The 14,093-nt window shown below is 43.2% G+C and overlaps 1 protein-coding gene across 1 annotated transcript; it reads right to left on the bottom strand.

Annotated features, from left to right (window-relative positions):
• Positions 1 to 1,014: 1,014 nt before the first annotated feature.
• On the bottom strand, positions 1,015 to 13,565 carry LOC125401508 (hepatitis A virus cellular receptor 1 homolog). The gene is made up of 5 exons (XM_087909590.1): positions 13,517 to 13,565; positions 11,466 to 11,798; positions 7,426 to 7,533; positions 5,612 to 5,648; positions 1,015 to 2,392 (listed from the first exon to the last, which is right to left on the bottom strand). Exons 1-5 carry the CDS (start codon positions 13,563 to 13,565, stop codon positions 2,278 to 2,280), a joined length of 642 nt encoding a protein of 213 aa, XP_087765716.1. The 3' UTR covers positions 1,015 to 2,277.
• Positions 13,566 to 14,093: the final 528 nt, after the last annotated feature.

The following is a 14,093-nucleotide window of genomic DNA, read 5'->3' as shown; positions in this document are numbered from 1 at the left end:
TAGAGCTAGTTCCAGGACAGCTAGGATTGTTACACAGAGAAACCTTGTCTCAGGGGAGAGAGAGAGAGACAGACAGAGACAGACAGAGAGAGAGAGAGGAAGGAAGGAAAGAAACAAAATAAGGTAAAGCTAAAATCCAAAACACGGGTATTTCTTCACATTAATTAAATTCCTCTCCTTCTATCCTATTAATCCCAAATTAACAGGTTTTCCTATAGTGTGAGAAAATTATTAAACATTAAGTATTTCAAAGGAAAGCAATTCTTTAAAGAAAGTATCATATAAGAGGTCTCTGAATGTAACAAAAGTTAAGTCATTTATTGGGCACAAACTCCTGATCTCTTACTATCATGAAATCTACTGGGAGAAAATTTACACTCTGTAGGTTTTCCATCTTCAAAGAACTTTTTTTTTGTTTCTTAATATTTATTTGTATTATTGTACCAGTATGTGCTCACAGGGCCAGAAGGGAGGTGGCACATCCGCTGGAGCTGGAGTCCCAGGCAGATATAAAACTCCCACTGTCAGTGCTGGGACCCCGGCTCAGGTTCTCTGCAAGGGCAGCCTATACTCTTAGCCATGAGCCACCCCCACAATTCCTCAGAGACTCTCATGAGTAACATTTCGTTGCAATGATCACGACACATCAAGGTCAGTGTGGAAACATTAGCATCAAATTGATGGAGAGAAACAGAAACTCAGAACAGGTTACCCAGCTGTTGCCACTCAGTGTCAGGGTTAGAGCCCAGGCCTTGTTCTCCACCGAGTCCCAAATATTCAGTTTCACAGAATACACTAGACCATGTCTTTGACGGCAAGCAAGTTTGGGGAACAGGACAGACAGATTTCCGGTCCCCTTCACGCCTATCACACCTCTTTAGGAAGGCTGAAGAACAGTGCAGGCATCAAACTGCAGAACCCTGCAGTCACCAGGCAGGAATCATGAAACAGGCAGGAAGCGAAAGCCCTGCTTTGATGTATAAGTGCCTCAAATATAAGACAAAGAAAACACGGTGGTTTAAATAATCATTTTTTTAAGAGCAGAGGAAATCCCATTCAGCAAACCTTCAATGCAATTTTCCTTATCTGACCTTCCCAAGGAACCCCCAGTGAGAGACAGATTCATTTCCTAGAACTCTCTAGAACAGCGGTAGGATGTGGACTGAGATCCACCCCTGCTCTCCTATAGGCTGAGTGTCTCTAACCAGAGTCACTCAACCTGAAATAGAAATTAACACCCTCTAGCAACTCTGCCCTTTTCTTCAACCAAACTGGCAACAAATATACCAACACAACAGCCTTTGATAATTCCAGCAAAACTCAGTATTTCATTGATTGTGATGAACTGAATCACTATGAAAATGCTTTTTCTTTCTTAAATAATTTAAATATAAATATGACTTGGCAACCATTATAAATTTAGAACTCTGAAAGAAACCAGTGCTAGTCCCAACTCTGTCACACCTGGAGTAGGACGTCTCTCAGGTAGAGCCTGTGTCCTGCTCCCCCTTCTCCTTCATCTCTGCATTGCCTCCTTCCAGCTCCTGATTCACAGCCCAGTGGTGAGAATAGGAGCACTGGGCATCGAGTCAGCCTGCGGGGAAACAGCACCGATGACCTCAGTCCCTTGGTCCACTGTTTTCTTCCCTGATGTCTGCCTGGTCCTTTCTCACCGTGGTAACCTCTCCTGACACAAAACACCCATCCTTATCCTAAGATCAACCACCTAATGATGCATCATATTTCAAGATCCATAAGAAAGTATACACAACTCTAATGGTGATATTAGGTTCTCTTTTGTTTATCTCTGAAGGCAGTCCCCTGACTAGAGCCACAGTCAGGATAAGTGGCATTTTGAGTTATAATAAATATACATGACATTTTTATGAAGTGTTTCTAAATTAAATATCACCTGCCTTGCTTGTGTTTTACTTTATTTTTTTCCTTTTAATCTAATCCTCTCTCCTGGATGGTTTTAGCAACCAAGATAGGAATCCATTTCCTGCATTACCAGTGATTTCTTTTTCATGGACAAAAGAATCATGGGATCTAAAGGAATCCCCGAATGTTAAAGTGAGCATGTTTGAGAAAAGGTTCTGCTGTGAGCGGAGACCGGACATCATTTTAACAGTGAGAGTGGGGACAGACAGTGAGAGGACCATCTTTTCCACTCTCGCTGGAAAGCAGGAACTCCCCATGAAGCAACACAGAAAAGATTCCTGAAGCTTAAAGGGGTGTCCAGCTTGGTGACATCTCACTGTTGTCTTCCACTGCAACTTAATCTCGGACAGGAGGACCGTCTTCGATAATGTAGATATTCTCTTGGGCTCGTGGTCGCCTGCTCTCTATATTCTGTAAAGTTCCGGTCCTACAGACACGAAGTGCTACCAAGCTGCAGAGAGAGAGAGATGTTGAAGAAAACAGCGTGAGATCACCTTTCAGGCCCAAGCAGAGCTTTCATCTATGATGTATACTCAGGATTCAGGGAGCCTCTTTCACAAAAACAGTAACAGTCAACAGCACCACACAGAGCCCTAGTATTAAGTCATAGGGGAGTATGTTTAATAGGCATCAGGCTAACTAAGAATTATTTTTAAAACATCAGTTCATATTGGTATCCATCGGGGTATGCACACACAGTGGGAAAAGGCACCTAACATCAAGAGTAAGATACCTAACATCGAGCTGAGTTACCTAACCGAGAGGTGCACTTGGAGACTGGGCTAGGACCTGGATGACCGCTGGTTTGACAACTTTGCACTGTGACCCTTTAGAATGGGTTAGGAGCATCTGGTGGTCAAGTGAGATCCCTGGAGTCCATATAAAGGTAGAAGGAAAGAGCCAGCTCCACAAAGATGTCCTCTGACCTCCACAGGTGTCATGGAACCTGCACACACACACCTACCAACAATAAGTGATTTCTTATTTAAAAGAAGAAAGGGTTTTGAAATCTGCGTAGTGTCTACATTCCCTGACATTAAGCATGGAGTATGAACACATGTAAAAATGCAGTACCTTTTCACAAGAGCTGGTGGTCTATGACACCGTTTCAAAGACTACATGTATGACATTCGTATGACACAAGCACACAAATGTCGGGTATTTGAGATCAAGGAACTAATTTTGGGAGAGCACAGGTCGTGCCATCAACTATGGGAGGGGCTACACTTGGAGAGTTCATTCTGTGCCCATGCTAATCATGGTGGGCACAGTGGACTGATGTATGAGCTTCTAGAACTCATGAAGGAGCAAATCCGAGAAGAAAACAGATTAACTTTAACTCATGGGCTGCATTTCAACACAGTGGAGTTCTGACATTTGTACACAGTGACCATCTCTAATACTGAAATGTAGGACCAAAACGAACGTCTCTAGGCAGCCACACGAACAACACACCTACCCTGAGAATTACAAAGAACATGGACAAAGCTTTTATGCTTGGGCCAGTCACACCTGGACATGTGTGGAAACCATTTAGAATCAAGAACTCGGATGAACCAGTGCTGTATAACTGACAGAAAATATCATAACAAAATATCCGGAATTTGTCAAGTAGTGGGCTGGGTTTAGTTCTGTTGTTTTTGTTTTTACTGTTGTTGATAGAAGCCTAGTTTGGCCTCAAACTCAGCTTGTTTTTCTTTTTATATTACATTTTCTTCAGTATTTTAACATAATAATAATAATAATAATAATAATAATAATAAACAACCAATCCAAGATTTGGTGCTGGACACATGGCTTAGAGATAAGTGTGTTTGTTGCACAGAAGGAATATCAGAGTTCAGGCCCAACACCCATGTAACAAGTCAAGCATCTTCACATGCCTGTAACCCCAGCACTGGGGAGGATGGAGATAGGAAAATCAGTGAGGCTCACTCGCTGACAGCCCAGCGATACACACACTATCAGTTAGGGAGGGGCCCTGCCTCCATGGGAAAAGGCAGAGAGAGATAGAAATGGGCACTCAACACCCTTCTCTGTCTCTGTATGAAGACACGTGTATACAACAAACCCAAACGTTCTCTGTTTTCCTTCTTCCTTGTCTCTCTTTCTCTCTATCCTTCTCACACAAACACACACATACACAATAAAAAATAAGAATCAAAATATAAGTTTTTTTAAAATGATACAAAGTCACAAAGAGCAAGCAATGGGTTAAATGGATGTGCTTTTCATCTATAGGGAAAAATTTCCTTTTTATTATCAGAAGTTGTTAATGGAAATAATTCTAAACATGGGGTCATAAGAATGAGGCCTTTGTGCTCTACACAGGGTGATCTGGGACACTTCGTTCTGAGCCTGTTTTCCTAATATAAGATGCTTAGAATAACATTATTTGGCACATGATGTATTCATGTGTGGGCTAGGACAGAAACAAGAATAGCTAAATACACTGACTGTGGATTGGCTCATGTGATTAATTTAGACACAGAGAAGTCTTGATTGAAACGGGCCACAGAGGAGAACTGGGTGTGAAGGACAGTAGCCAGAGGGGTGTGAATTTTGGTTAATAAATGAAAAAGTCTCTGTATAGAGCCAGTCTTGAACAAAATGAAGCAGATTAGATGGCTTTACATCAATGCAGATAACTACATGGCATCCAGCGGGGAGAAACTGAAAGAGACTACAAGGTGACAGACAATGAGCACTCGGTACCAACAGCAGAGGCACTGCCTCTGGGGTTCCTTTGCACCCCTTGCCTCTACAGGAATTCTCCAAATCTGTTTCCTTGGGGCTCACTCACACAGACCACCACACCACCCTATCATCCCCACACTATTTGCCTGAAAGGTGTCCAAAAATGACCTGCCTAATAGCTCTTATGATTTCTGGTTTTTTTCATCAATTTTCTAGAAAATACCAATTTCTTTATTTAGTGTGTGTGCGCTTTGCTTGAGTGTATGTGAATAACATGTATATCAGTCAGTTGCTTTTCAAGATTTATTTTAAATAATGTATGTATAGTTATGTGTCTGTGTGGGGGTGCATATGTGCACACGAATGGAGATGCTACCCCCCACCCACACCCAAGGTGCTGGAAATGCAGCTATGTGATTCCTATGACATGGGTCCTATGGGCCAAGACTGGGTCCTGTGCAAGAGTGTAACTGCTGAGGGGGTCTCTCCCCTTTCACAAGCTTATAATACAATAGGCACCCAATGAACGAAGCATCAGGTCAGCTGAAAAGGGAAATCAAAGCAACTCATTCAATTCATCTCCCATGAGCAAAATCTACCATTCAGGCAGTCAATGATGAGAGGCTCCTTGGGTACCAGTTCAGACACAAAGGTAATGGAAATCAGAATGCTGACCCATCCCTGGTAGGTATGAGGAAAAGAGAGGGTCTCAGAAAACTAATTTTAGAATCAAGGTGGGCAATGGTAGCCAGGCAAAAATATCTTAGTCTAGAAAATAAGGGAGAAAGAGAAGGAGGAAGACAGGAGAGGAAAGGGATGGAGGAAGAGGGGGAAGTTGGGGGGGTGGAGAAGAAGAGGAGGAGAAAGGTGAGGAGGAAGGGGGAGAGGAGGGGAAGAAAGAAAGGAACAACAGCAAGAAAAATCTACAAGATTGTAAGTTCAAGAGCAATCGACACACGCCGTGCCAGCTTACCTTCGAGATCCCGACTTCCTTTTCATAAGGATGTACTCTAAATTTGGGTAAGAGGAGGCAGGGGAGATGAAAAGAGAATTGAACATAGCCTCAAAAACACTCATGGTGCTGTTTTCTTCTAATCAAGGATATCGTTTCTGTTTTTAGTTGACTCGTTCCCTGGTAACGTAGGGAGGTTCCTTCCTGCACCCCACAGAAAATATTGTCTCTGCGTTCATGGCTCGGTGCACTCACCCACATAGCCTCCCTAACGTGCTAGAATGGCATTGGTAAATTGTCCTTCAATGAGAGAAATGAAAAAGTTTAGGTTTTTAATTTTAACGTAGACTCTCCAAGGTGACCTGAGACGCAGGTCCTCTTGATGATCTCTTCCATCAAGGACCCTTTAAAAGCACTCGCTGAAGTGACACTGTATTGCCTTTTACTCCTTTCTCGGCACAGTTTAGGAGGTGTGTACCACTTGCTCCCCCACCCCTGTTAAAGACCTTATTCTCCCAGTAAACACCCTCCCTAGGGGAGAATAAGCGGTTTCGGCCTAAGGAAGGGAGCACATTTATAGTATTTTATGCAATTTCTAGCCCCTCTTTTATATATCACCTTGCTATTCTAGCCTATGAGCTGTGATTCTTTGGCCTCAGCAGCGCAAGTCCTGGAATTATAGGTGCATGCCACCAAAGCCAGCTGAAATAATCATTTTGGATATACAAGAGCTAAATAATTAGAGGGAAACCTCCTGAGGTTTGACAGGCAGAGTCTGATTCCCCATTTTTGACCCAGTCATGTGGAACAGATCAATAATGAGCTCATGTTCATTGTCTTAAAACAAAGGAAACACGCCTGTAAAGAAAAATAGACACACTGAGGCAGTTGCATTTAGGAATATATATGCATATGTATATACATACATGCATGTAACAATTTATGTATAAAGAGGTCATGAATTTGAAAGAGAGCACAGAGTGGCATATGAGAGAGTTTGGAGGGAGAAAAGGGGACGGGGAGATGATGTTATTATATTATAATCTCAAAAATTAAAAATAATAAAATTATTATATTATAATCTCATTTATACAGAAAAAATAAATGACTGAAACTAGAGACTTGACTCAGTGGTTAAGAGCACTTGCTGCTTTTGCAGAGAACACCCACTGGGTTCCTAGCACCCACATCGTGATGCAAAACCAAGGTCACAGAACGTTTCACAGATGTTAGGAATATTGTCAGAGACCAGTAGGTCCTAACACATCCCTCGGATCCAGAAGGGACTACAATATGTATCTTGCATTGGGGAACACAGAGAAGTCCTGTGAAATGTGAACCCCATGGCATGTGGAGTTCCTTGCAGGCAGTCAGAATGGCTGAGAAGCCTTGCTCTAGTTCCTCGGTCTGGGAAACAGACATGAAGTGCACTGTCTTCAACCACAGGGCTAAAGAAGACAGAGGACGTGCCATCTTGAAAGAAATGTGGGAAGACACCATTAGGCAAGAAGAGCTGTGGAGCAAGCACTTTCCTAAGCAAATTCTGTGCTCGGAACCATTCTCCCTAGTCACTGCTCTGCTTTATACGACAAGTCTCCTAGACTGTGAAGCCCAGCTCTGAGCACTCAGAGGCAGGCACAGAACTCTGTGATTTAGAGTTAAAGGCCCAGGGGAACCCCCACTGGGTGTGCTTGCTCTGTCGACTAAAGTGGCTTTGCCCCCCTATTTAGATGTAAAACCTTTTGCTTGGCAAAAATTCTTTGGTTTCTGTGATCATTTATTATTTACCATGTATCATTTGTCCTACCATTGGGAACCATTGTAAAATTACTTACTTGTGATAACCACTGTGCTCGCAAGAAGGAAAAACAGCAAGGTAATGGAGATTCCAATATAGAATCTTCTAGTCATGATCGTTGGTGGGTTCTGTGCTGGGTCGTTTTCTAGGGAAAGAGCAGTAAACGGAAGAGTCACCAAGTGAGATGATCAGAAAACACATCCTAGACCTTACCATAGATCCTTACTTACTTTTATTGGCCTCTGGTTAATCTAGCATATGCAGGAAGACTCAATGATCAGAGACAGTCGTGCACAGTTGAACTCAGACAATAAAGCATATTCCAGAATGATGGCAATGTGGTTTGTGGTTCTTTGGTTTTTGTTTTTTTGATTGGGGTGATTACATGGATGGGACATTGGCCCAATATGAACAGGCCCAATCTGCCTTAAGGTGTTTGGGTTTTTTGTTGTTGTTGTTGTTGTTGTTGTTGTTGTTGTCTTAGATGGAAGGTGTCCTGTCATATCCAAGAACCCAAGTCCTCGCATATGCTAACAAGGGCTCTGCCACACGCAGTCCTGAGTTAACCCTTTCAAAGTCACATATTCCTCACAACCTCCTATCTGGGTTCTTCTCTGACTCTCAACTTTGTTTCTTCTGTGTTCCTTACACACATTGAAGTGAAGGTTGCTTCTTCCCGGAGCCCAAAGAGACTGAAAATCTATTTGTATTTGTAGAGACAGAACTTGGACAAGCATTCCTTCATCTAGAACTCGTTGTAAAACAAGTCTAGAAGAATTCTGCAGAAACAAATCCAAGACCTTATTACCCTATGAGGAGGTGTGTGTATGAAAAACATTACCAGCGACTCAACACAGTGTGGTAAGTGGGTGGGTGGGCTGATTACCTGCCATTCAGTGGTAATGCCTGACTTCTACAGATTGCAGGCTCAGCACGCTCAATGCAGTCAGTTCTAAGAGTACACACCACACAGTCCTGGATCTTAGCTGAAGGTTAGCCCATGAGAGAGCCCATGCTAGGCTCAACACAAAGGATCTTCTACTTGGGTGTAGAATGGACATAGTCTTCCATTGTTTCTTCCAATCTAAGAGAAACAGGATGAATACCCCTTATCCAGAAATGCTTGGTTTTAGACATTTCAGAATTTGGGTATTTCTGAAACTTTTGTACTATTTGCATGTAGATAATATCTTATGGGTGGGGCTCAAGTCTAAGTACAAATTGACAGAACACATTCATATAGTTACCTAGGTTAATACTAGTAAGGCTATAAACTCTTGATAATTCTGTGTATGGAAATGACACGGTGTTGAATTTTCCAGATGTTTCATTAAGTTCTCGGATTCTGAAGCACTGCATGTTGGGTAACAGCCTCGCGTCATGAGGCACTGAGTCAGACTGTACTGGACAATAGGTCCTAAGCATAAAGAATTGAATAGCCCCATGCTGCCTGTTTAGTTCCCCCCTGCCCAAACAATATGCCTAGCTGGCTATTGTTAACAACCCACCCCACTCCTAGTCAAACCACAAAGTATAACTGTAACTTTCTGGTAGACACACACATTATGTGTGTGTGTGTGTGTGTGTGTGTGATTATATGTGTGTTCCTGTGTGTGTCTCAGTCCTCTAAAGTGCTCAGCCTTCGTCCCACAGAAAGGCCAGGGCCCCTCGCTGTTCTGGTAAAGCAATCTCAATCAGTTTTGAGATGGAGTCTGCTTCCCTGCCACATTTTTTCTTACGCTCAGACTTTGGATCCTCAGATTAGGCAGGCTTGATCAGTAATTCACAAGCCAAGAGAGTCAGGAGTGCTGCATCCAAACAGCTTACTGATTATCTGAGATCCAAGGGATCCAAGATGGGAATTAAGGGGAAACGATGCCTGGAAGGAAGTGAGTGGATGCCTCTAGCAGGAGCAGTGTTTTTGTGGCCTGGCGTGTCCCCCGTAAGGTTTCCTTCCATCCTAACTCTGCTAACTACAAAGTACAACCCTGGGGATTGAGAACAATTGGTTTGATTTTCTTTTCCCTCAAGGGTTAAAACGTAATTTGGACTCTAGATAACTTTTGCCTTGAAAGAAGGAAAAGAAATGTGTGTACCTATAATACGCAGGGAGGTAGTGAATACAGTGGTCAGTCGTGTGTGTGTATGTGTGTGTGTGTGTGTGCGCACTGTGGGTCATGTGTAGAGGTCAGAGGACAGCTTGAGAGAGCTGTTTCTCTCCTTCCACTATGTGGGTCCCAGGAATTGAACTCAGATCACTGGGCCTGACAATAAGTACCCTTACATGTTGAGCCATATCAATGGCTCCCAACCCCTGTTAAAGACCAAACAGTAAATGTTTTCAGCTAGGGAACCTAAAAGCACATTGTTCAGTAGCAAGCACACACCTCAACCAGTTTGAAAGTCACGGCTAACAGCACAGCAACGGGCCCCGTGGCTGTGCTTCAGTGAAACTATTCTCGCCCGTGAGTGGGTCTGCCACATAACCAGATCTGGGCCTGGCTATAGTTTGCTGACCAGTCTAATGTGTGGGCAGAGGCCTGAACACAATACAGATCATCCCTGGAAAGTAGCAGTCTCTGAGGTGGAGAGACAAGCAAGCACGGGAGCAATCTAGTCGGAAGATCACTAAGAGAACAACCAGGAAAGAAGCCACCAGCTCAGGAGCTTGGCTGTTCTTGCTCTGGGGTGTTATTTTCCCAGGGAGATGGGAAAGACCAAAGGAGCTGATGAGGACAGCTCAAGAGGAATCTCTGTGAGTTCAAATCATGAGAAAATGTAGACTTGGCTGTTAAGGATAAGGCAGAGTGTCACTTGTGGACCTATTGATCATTCAGTCAGAGGACTTTTAAACAGTGACCTGTGAAAGAATTTCTAAGCTTCATTAAAGCCCGCTATTAATAATTTCATGCAACTAGCCATGGTGACACAGGCTTTCAGTTCCATCACTCAGAAAGCAGGGGCAGTTGGGTGTGTGTGTTCGAGGCCAGTCTGATCTACGTGTGGGCATCCAGACCGACCATACTATACACTGGGATCCTGTATCAACAATAAATAAATAAGTTAAAGAAATAAAAAAATAGCAAAGAATAGAGCTGAGCAATTACAAAGTAATGGTCTGAATTTAAAAAGAATACAGACAGGTTACTATCGGCTTCTATTGTCAGTGTAAGCACTTAGGAAAGGGGATTAAGAAATAGCCTCGGAAGGAGGTTTACCCTCATTATTTAACTTTTAGTAAAAAGCTGAAAGAAAATCAGAATGTCCACAACGCAAATGAAATTGTAATGATTTAAGAACTGGGGCTTTCATGAGCTTCCCACTGGTCCCCACTGGACAGGCACTGGGAGAGAAACACTTCCCCTCGTGGCCACGTCCTTGTACAAAAGGATAATTTTGTGACAAGATGTGAGGACTCTTTTAAAGCCCAAGGCAGGGTAGACCTGGAGTGGAACTCTCGTCCTCCTATACACGAGGCCTGTGCTCAGCAAGGTCAGCTGACCCTTGTTGAAGCCAGCTCATCAGTGCAGCAGCACCCTGCGTGGCCTGCTTTTCAGGTTAGAGCTGCTGGGCTTTTACAGTGTAGAGGACAGGTGACTTAATGTCACAAGACATTGACTCCGAGGCAGAGGACAGCCTTTCCTTCAAGTCACTTCAGCTTAGATAAAGCTCCCCGCTGAGTTTCAGGACGGAGAGTGGATGCAGTTTCCTGGACCAACAAGATGGTCCCAAGTACAGTTAGGACCTGGAACCTGACTTAACCCATGGTCTTGAATTAAGGTTAATCTTAGGGCTTCATGCAAGCACATAAAAGGTATTCTGTGCCTCCAAAGGGAATATTAAGGCGCTGTGTGGTGAAACTTACTTGTGTTCTCAGGACTAGAGAGCTAGAGGCATGGGGATCAGGAGATCGTAGACGTCAAGATGCATGAGACTACATTTCTAAACAAAAGGAAGTGTTTAATAACAAAAATGTTTGAGTCTTCGTTTTCTGGTTCTAGGAAGAGAACAAATTATTAGCAAAGAGAGGAGTTGGCTCGCTTGCAATAAAGAAGCAAGGAAACAAGGCCAGCTTACCTGTATGAACTGTCAGCGAGACGATCAGGACAGCATTCCATTCCTTCATCTCCACTCGGCAGCAGTAGAAGCCACTGTCACTCTCAGTGACTGTCTCTATGGTCAAAGACACATTTCCTTGAAGAAGCGGCCCCTTGAGGTGGTAACGCTTGTTCCTCTTATAGGAGATGTTGTATCCATTGGTCAGGATAATACCATCTTTACACTGATCAGAAAAACGTGCCAATCGGCCCCAACACACGGGTGAGATTCCGCGAGATACCGGATAAGTACACGGCAGTGTCACAGGGTGGCCCACCACTCCACGCACTTCCAGGACAGATTCTACAGCAGCTGGGGTAAAGGAGGGGAAACAGAATGAGCGCTCCAACGGTTTCCTACAATTTTATTTTTATACCTGCATTTCTTCTCCATTTTTTTTTCTTTTTGTGCCAACCGAGGATCAAACATGGGTCATGATGCTTTGGAGAGATGCATTTGATCATAGCTTATTTCTCTCTCTCTCTCTCTCTCTCTCTCTCTCTCTCTCTCTCGTTTTTGGATGTTGTTAGTTTACTTTTCTTCTGTTTTCCTTTTTGAGCCAGAGCTCGCTATGTAGCTCTGGCAGGCTTAGAACCCACCTTCAAACTAGCAAGCCTGAAACTCTTGGAGCTCCTCCTCCCGCATCTGCCTCCTGAGTGCTGGGGTTAAAGTTCCCACCATGCCTGATCCATTGGCTTGTTTTTAATTCAGAGTCTTGCTCTGTAGCCTACATTTGCTTGCACTTACCATTCCCCTGCCTCAGATACCTGAGAGATGGGATTACATGTATGTGCCATTGAGACCAGATCTAATTTAATTTCTAAAAGTTATTTATTTTACTTTTTCTAGATCAGATGATGAGTACTTCATTTCTCCCTTTCCTATCCTCCTTTGAAACCCTAACATGCAGTTCTCTTTGCTCTTTTTCAAATTCATGGCCTCTGTTTTTTATTAGTTGTTGTTACATGTATACACACACACACACATATACACATATACATTACTCTCCCCTCCTCTACAAATAGCAAAGCCAAGTTTTTGTTTACTGCATTATTGGCTCAACATCAATTTCTCAGAAAGGATTTTAGAATACTATGCGGAGGAGTGAGGTTTTAGGACCAGTGCTTAAGAAGAAAAATCTAAGCAGGGATCCCTTGTTGTAAGAGGGCGGCATTCCAGAAACTGAGAATCAATCACACAGGAAGATACCAGGACTGGAGATTATTCAGCCCAGAATTAAAGTATGCAATTTCTAAAACTAAAACAAAAATTGAAATATGTGTCTTTTTGGATGGTGGAAGAAAACTTTTATTGTCATTTGCTTCCATGGTGACCTTTGAAGGAACTCTGAAGGCTGAGGATGGGAGCTCAAGGATACAGTGCTTGGTCAGCCCATGCTAGCCCCTGTGCTGGATCCCAGAACCGGCAATAAACAAATAAGCAAACAAAATCACAAAACATTGAATTGTAAGATTCACTTAACTAATCACCTATATGCAGCCCTAAGCTGTGAGTTTGGGACATGACCTGAAAAAAACACGGTCCTTGATGTATAAAAACGTGAGTGTATATTTCATACTGGGACACACATTACTTGATTTTGGACTAATATCGTTTCAGGATCACAAATGTAATACATGGTATTATAATGAAGTTATAGAAATATGTGATAAGAAATAACTTTATCCCATAATCTTACAGATACTTACCCCTTACTAGTCTATCATATGCATGTACATGTTCTCACCCCTTACCAGTCTATTACATACATATCCATGTTCTTACCCCTTGTCACATACACATCCATGTATTCACCCCTTACTAGTTTAACACATGCCTGTACATGTACTCTCTCTTCATATGTTCTTGTGGTTTTCATCAATTTTGAAATACATACAAGTAAATAATTTCTTCAAAGCTCCAATTTTACCTGGGTTCTCTCCTCTCTGCACAATTCACAACGAACAAATAGCGAGGAATTATTCTTCCTATGTCATATCCAACACTCCCCAGCTCACCTGTGCACTTACCTGGGAGAAGAAGTATGAGGCCTGGAATGAAGACTTGAAGATGCGTCATGGTGTTGACCTGGAGGACAATGAGAAGATGCTCTGGTTGGCTGTGGCACTCAGTACATGCTAGGTAGTCATGTCTTAATTCTCAGAAGGCAACTTATCTTTGATCCCTGACTATGTGAGTCATGTTGGGGCTGTTCTACTGGGCCACGAAAACCCATTCAAAGGTTTCAAGCAGGGCTCCGTAAGCTGCCGGTGTTGGAGGGTTGTGTGCTTTGGACAGGGAGAGCTGGCCTCCAAAACAGCCTTTTCTTTCCTGGTCCACCCCCACACGTAGCCATCAGTCCCACTCCTGGTCTTGGTGCGAACAAGGAAGCAAACAGAAAGGAAACTGGAGGCAGAAACAATAGTGTGTCTCCTGGGTACCACCCTAAGCAAGGACCAGCCTTCCGATGGTGAAGACGAGCTTGCCCTCCAGTGGACATGGAGCTGTTTCTGCTCAGTGGCCACAGTGGTTGGTCCCTAAGTCTCATCCAAGTCCATCACTAGCAAGATGGATTGAGCAAGAAAGTGAAGCATCACTCACGCTGCC

Source organism: Myodes glareolus, chromosome 9, assembly GCF_982192425.1.
Source record: "Myodes glareolus chromosome 9, mMyoGla1.1, whole genome shotgun sequence".
NCBI classification, from domain to species: Eukaryota; Metazoa; Chordata; class Mammalia; order Rodentia; family Cricetidae; genus Myodes; species Myodes glareolus.
This window is presented reverse-complemented; position numbering and strand designations above follow the sequence as displayed.

Excerpts from the sequence above, each read along its gene's own strand:
- LOC125401508 (XM_087909590.1), bottom strand. The coding sequence starts at position 13,565 with ATGACGCATCTTCAAGTCTTCATTCCAGGCCTCATACTTCTTCTCCCA. Across the intron at positions 7,534-11,465 it reads CTCGCTGACAGTTCATACAG|AAAACGACCCAGCACAGAAC; the intron begins GTAAGCTGGCCT and ends CTCTTTCCCTAG. Across the intron at positions 2,393-5,611 it reads AGGAAGTCGGGATCTCGAAG|CTTGGTAGCACTTCGTGTCT; the intron begins GTAAGCTGGCAC and ends CTCTCTCTGCAG.